Source organism: Sinocyclocheilus anshuiensis, unplaced genomic scaffold, assembly GCF_001515605.1.
Source record: "Sinocyclocheilus anshuiensis isolate Anshui unplaced genomic scaffold, SAMN03320099.WGS_v1.1 scaffold2630, whole genome shotgun sequence".
Classification (NCBI taxonomy): domain Eukaryota; kingdom Metazoa; phylum Chordata; class Actinopteri; order Cypriniformes; family Cyprinidae; genus Sinocyclocheilus; species Sinocyclocheilus anshuiensis.
The window spans coordinates 552,803-559,101 of NW_015537938.1; the positions used below are offsets into that span (position 1 = coordinate 552,803).

Below are 6,299 nucleotides of genomic sequence, written 5' to 3' on the forward strand. Positions count from 1 at the left end.
TGTGTGTGTGTGTGTGTGTGTGTGTGTGTGTGTGTGTGTGTGTGTGTGTGTGTGCGCACAAGAGACCTGTCGCTTTTGATGTTTGTGATGGTTGCCGCCCTGTGTTTTAATGAACATTGCATCAATCTCTTATAGTGTCATCCAGAATGTCACCTAAGTCTCAAAGGCCTGGACAGACCAACAGAAACCTGCGTACCTCAAACTCTCACTCCTCCCCTACAGGTTAAAATACACCTATGCACACAATAGACGCACACATTCAACCAAGCTTTGTGGTCTATTTGACGCTTGAAGTAAACGCAGGATCATCTTCAGCTTTTAATCTTGTCCGTTGTTGTACACTTTATATTTTACAGTGGGTTAGTAATGAACACCTTTTTATTGTATTACTTGCTATATGCAATTTAGTAAGATCTTCAAGTGTTTGTTCATAGTTCAGCAGTGATTTTATTCCCTTTTAATTGAATTATGCTCATTTCAGTTATTATATAATATTAATATTGTAATAAGATTATTTGTTAGACAATCCATTTGTCACAGGTCTTTTTTTAATGTTATACTGTACTTTTAAAAAGTTTGAAATTTGTAAGAAGGTTGCATTTGATCAAACATACAGTAAAAACCGTAATATTATAAAATTAGTAGTTTAAAATAACTGTTTTGTATTTTAAGATGTAATTTACCATTACTCCAGTCTAGATGATCATTCAGAACTCATTCCAATATGATGATTTGGTGATCAAGAAACCGTAGTTGTTGTTGTTTTATTCTTCTTCTTATTATTATTATTATTATTATGATTATTGATGTTAAAAACCGTTGTGCTGCTTAATATTTTTGTGGAAACTGTGATACTTTTTTTTTAAGGTTTCCTTGAATATAAAGTTCAAGATAATAGTTATTTGAAATAGAAGTCTTTTGTAACATTATAGTTGTCTGTCACCTCTTGATCAGTTAAATGCATCCTTCATGAATTAAAAATGATTGAAAGGATACAGTGTATTTCCAACCTCTATTCCCTATTTTTTCTTAAATTAACATGATTACCTTTCTCTCTCTCTCCAGTCTCTCGTTCCCCTAAACCAGATGCTCCTTCCCAGGACCCTCCTCTGGCTAATCCTACCTACTTGGATACCTCTTCAGTTACTATGGTGACCTCCAAACCCACTGGCCCCACCCCTCTGTTCCCTGTAGATGGTGAGATGTTGTTACAAATTTGAGTGGTTACACACTGTTAATTGTAAATGCGTCCAACTATCTTGACTCTCTTCCTTACACTTTAGTGAATGAAATCCTGTCAAAGGAAAGGATGGAGAGTCTAGCTAGTCCTCAGGAGGGCAAGAGCAGCAAAGGTAATCCTGAAGTTGTATTACTCTTTCAGTAATTTCACTATATGTGCTTTTCATTTAGCTAAAAGTGTTCTTCTCTTTTTTTCAGTCTCTTCAGTCCAGCCGAGATCAAACCTCGAGGAGCTTCGCAAGTTTGGTAATGCTTTTAGGGTAAGCGTCATGGTCTTTTTTTTTTTTATTATTTTTTTTTTTTTAATTAAGCCAGAATAATAGATTTTTGGAAGTGGTTGATCTCATTTGACTTGAGCCAGTAAGCAACCACTAGTAATGCCCTAACAATCACTCCTAACACCCTAGCAACGGCCTGCCAAGCACCTAGTAATGCACTGGGAACAACCCAGAACACCATACGGTGCAACAGTTGGGTTATTTATGTAAACTTATTTTTAAAATAATTGTTTAACAGCAGAATTTCTGGTGAAAACGACATTGCCAATGTAGAAAATTCCACCAATCAGAGAGCTGTGATATGTATATATGCACATATCTTGCAAAAAAATCAAAATTGGGGACATCAAATTGATTAATCGCATCCAAAATAAAAGTTTGTGTTTGCATAATGTGTCTACTGTGTGTATATTTTAGGGAAATGCTGGTATCAAATTTTCATGTTGCGGTTAATTGCTAATGCTTTTATCACGGTATTATCACGGTATTGAACTTTACTTGCAAAAAAAGTGTTTTCATAATACAGTATAACAGCCATGTTCAATAACTTCTTTCTTATAACAAAAATAACTGAACATTTAAATACAATAAAGCAATACACAAAAAATTTATAAAGTTACAAATTTTACACAGATTAAAATGCAAAAGAATTATAAAGACAAATAGGTATCACTTTACAATAAGATCTCATTAGTTAAACTTAGTTAATGCATTAACATTCACAATGAGCAATAACTACATTTGCTACAGAAGTTATTAATCGTTGTTAAAAAATACAACCTTAGTTCGTGATAGTTCATTAAATAATACAGTTGCAACTTTTGATTTTAACAACATGTTATTAAATACTGGAATTACCTAAGATTAATGAATGCTTAGAAGAACTTTTCATTGGCAGTTTAACTAATGAATTAACTAATGTTAAATAATGCAGCCCTAATGTAAAGTGTGATTGAACAATAAAGAATCAAAACATTGCCAAACAATATCTAGGGCATTTTGTAGTCCAGATTAAAATGTAAAAAAGTTTGAAAATAAATAACCTATTAAGTCTGAATATTTAAGCATTTGGCACTGTGATGAACACCATAGCGAATACAAAAATCTGAATGGCTGTTTAAATTATTTAAATACCTTTCAGAAACCAAAAGTAGAGCTGCTTTGTTTATGGGGTTTCCGGGGTAACGGCTGCATTTCTGCTGTTCAGCGCCATGTGCTGTCAGAGAGTGAATGTGGCTTTCATTCTCACTCGTTCCGCTGTTGCACTTCTCATCCGAGCTGGTTTACATCAGCACATGCTCTTTGACACAGCATACAGCGGTGTTGTGCATTGTGACCAGTTGATTGGAAAAGTATTCTTAAAATGCATTCAAAATTCTGAATCATTTGTAATAAATAATTATTCTCTGTATTTTGATGTGCCCACGATAACAATATCGTGTATATTCATTATCGTGATATATCGCATCACCGAATATGGGCACATGTCTAGTATATTTATGTATATATAAATACAGATATTGTACATGTATATATTTAAGAGATACATGTAATATATTTTTATATATTATGTGTATATGTATGTGTTTATATAAATACACACAGTACACACAAGTTATGCTAACACAAACTTTTATTTTGGATGCGATTAATCATGATTAATCGATTTTACAGCCCTACTCAATATTATTTCTATAGATATCAACAATCAACAACTTAAAATGAATGTTTTATATTTTTACCATTGTTTTTAATTCGGTTGTCATTCATGAGAATGTGGTTCTTTTCCTCACTAAAGTCGTTAAGTCGTTGCATATCTTTAAATACAGACTGTTTGTTTTTTTTTTCATGTCATATAACAATATAAACAAGTCTTTAAAATTTTTTTATAGTATTAATATAGTTAAATACAGTATAAACTAGTTTAAATGCTTTTTCCCCCCCTCTCTTCTGATTTTAGCTTCCATCTAGCTCCACCCTTTCCAGCTCCAAAACTTCGACCACTGACTCTGCTCAAGCAAACCCCGCCCACAATACACAAACAGACCCTGCCCCTCTAACAGAAGCTAAAACAGCCCCGCCCTCAACTCAGACCACAGAGCTTCCAGCAGAGGAGAGAAGTAGAGAGACAAATGCTGAGGGGGTGGTGACCACCACCCCTCCACCATCCACACCCATCTCTGCACCCTCTGCCCTGTCTGGCCCTGCCATGCAAAATCCAACTGCGGAAGGGCAAACATCAGGGACGCCCCAACCTGCAAGGACCCCTGGCAGTGAGGAGGGCAAACCCGAGGCTTCTGAGAGACCAGAGGGCATGGCTGAGTGAGTAGAACATTAGTTAGTAAATAAGTCACAACTGACAGCTACTAGTATGTAGCATATTAAGTCTGTTGGTAATTAATGCAATTCATAATGTTTTCCGACGCAGTCAAGTGAAGAAATCTACACTCAACCCCAACGCCAAAGAGTTTAACCCCACCAAGGCTCCTCTCAGCATGGTAAGAGCACTGTTTTTTCCCTATGAAGTTTTTTCTATACAGCTGTTAAATGTGCTAAGCCAAGGTGTCATGTCTTCTTTGCAGGTGAAGCCCTCAGCCACTCCCACCCCGCCACGGCCAACGCCGCCCAGCCCCACGGTGGTGTTGCAGGCCCCGCCAGGCCAGGGGGCCATTTACAACACTCAATACCTGAGCTATGTCTCACCCATACAGATACAGGGCCACTCTGTACAGGTCTCTATCCCTGCTGCTCATAACTTTAGACAAAATTCAAGAGTTTTATAGAGTGGTTTGCAAATTGTATTTCTTTTTTTTTTTTTTCCCCTCTTTCTTCCTCTCTCCTTTTATTAGGCACCTCAAATGTACCCATATCCCATGACAACTGTCGGTCAAGGGAAGTACCAAAGAACAAAAGGTAATGCATTTACATTACATTTACATTTAGTCATTTTGCAGACGCTTTTATCCAAAGCGACTTACAATTGGGGAATACATAAAGCGATTATTCTTAGAGGCAAACAGACAACGGATGTGCTTGTAATACCAAGTTCTAGGCATTGTTCAAATAAGTAGAAGCTAGAAAGGGAAGGAATAAATAAAGAGAAAGACAAAGGTTTTTCATTTATTTTTTTTATTTTTTTTAATGCTTATATTATGTTTAATTATTGGTTGTAATGATGTAATTGATACTTGCATAAACTTTTACCTTTTCTGTATTTAGTTTACATGGATATTAACAACAATAATAGGGGTTGAAACTTTTTAAATGCTTATTATTATTATTATTATTATTATTATTAAACAGCAGGGCATGAAATTTTAAATACAGGGCTTATTTTAAATACTTTTGTTATTACAACGTTTTCATTTGAATTTTTTTTGTTGTTTATTATTTAATAAAATTGTAACTTGAAAACGTTTGAAATAAGAGTTTCAGGCCCTGTTTTGCAATCTACTCATGGTAAGTGTCTTGCCAGTGTTTAAACCATTCGGCACTCACACGTTCTTCTGGAGACTGTGCGCTCATGCACACTCACAGCGCACACACATAATGCCAGGTTCACATTACTCCGTTTGCAGTGCGTATGCGGTGGATATTGTGCACGGGGCTTAAAGTTCTCCGGCACCGTGCCGGATCTCCGGCATGCAGCGTTTGGCTGCGGAAAAAAATAGTGTGCATAATACGTTCAAAATAGTAGCCTATCCAATTGCAGAGTCGCAGCCCTGATGAATAGAGAAGCACGACAAAAAGCTGCGAGGCACAGTGGTCAAAGATGTCCATCTAGCGCATATTTACATAGAATAACTAATTAAAAAGTAGCGGAGCTTTGTAAACAGCTCAGAGTAATCATGTCATCTCCATAAAACGATATGATTGCCAGAACAAATTTACCGGGATTTCTGAAAAGGTCCTGGACCTGATCTATTAATGGTAACTAGGGCTGTCAAAATGGCTGAAAAACTAAATTCGAATTTTGTACTTAAATATTATCAATATTCAATTCAGTTAGGGGGGAAAAAGCTTTTGGCTTTTCTCCTGAGGCCACAAGGGGGCGCATCGAGCAAAATATTATGCACGTTTCTTCAAAGCATAATAAAATAACATGATTATCTTTGAAAAAAGTGCATAATGTTTAAAATAATGTTTATAAACCTTATATAATGAAAGTTGCTTAAACAATTAGAAACAAAACGGCATCATGCATGTATGTATAGTTCAATACAAAGGACCGAAAACCAATCACAAAGTGTACTTTCTTCATTTAAAAACTTGAGATGCATAGGATGGGGAAAAACTGCCATAATTTTTAATTTTACATAGCTTTCTAAACATGCGGCTCTCTTGTGTGAGACGCAAGTGCAACGGTAATAGATGTCCCTCTACAAAATGTGATAAATATGCGTTCAGTGTGAACGGCTTGGTTTTGGTTTTGACGTAAACAACATAATCTCAGCATTGATGTTCTCTTTTTCCACAATATTTTGAATGAACAACGTAGCGCCGCATCTAGTGGGTTCAACTGGATAGGCTAACAAAAGCATTAAAATGCAATGACACATCGTCATCGCATTTCGTGCACCACTGATAAGGCTGCCTGACGCACACCTAAAATTGTGGATTTTTATTTTAAATTCGACGAATTTTCGAAATTCGAAACAGCTCTAATGGTAACTTACCGGTAATTTACCAGTACTGTATGTGTGAAAGTAGTCACGTGAAAAAAAGATGGTGGTGGCGGCGTGGTGTCGTATCCTGGCAGGCCGTTTTCTTTGCCTTTATACG

General features: G+C 36.2%; 1 protein-coding gene across 3 annotated transcripts in view; it reads left to right on the top strand.

The window, feature by feature from the left end:
• LOC107660850 (ataxin-2-like protein) overlaps positions 1-6,299 on the top strand; it is a 30,868-nt gene that overhangs the window by 7,952 nt on the left and 16,617 nt on the right. For 2 of the 3 annotated variants that reach the window (XM_016450278.1, XM_016450296.1), the window contains 8 exons: positions 136-222; positions 1,066-1,197; positions 1,284-1,352; positions 1,438-1,499; positions 3,478-3,839; positions 3,946-4,015; positions 4,100-4,249; positions 4,367-4,430. In XM_016450278.1, the coding sequence (XP_016305764.1) occupies positions 136-222; positions 1,066-1,197; positions 1,284-1,352; positions 1,438-1,499; positions 3,478-3,839; positions 3,946-4,015; positions 4,100-4,249; positions 4,367-4,430 (996 nt within the window). The remainder of the gene's footprint in view (positions 1-135; positions 223-1,065; positions 1,198-1,283; positions 1,353-1,437; positions 1,500-3,477; positions 3,840-3,945; positions 4,016-4,099; positions 4,250-4,366; positions 4,431-6,299) is intronic. The other variant, XM_016450287.1, reaches the window with a different exon arrangement.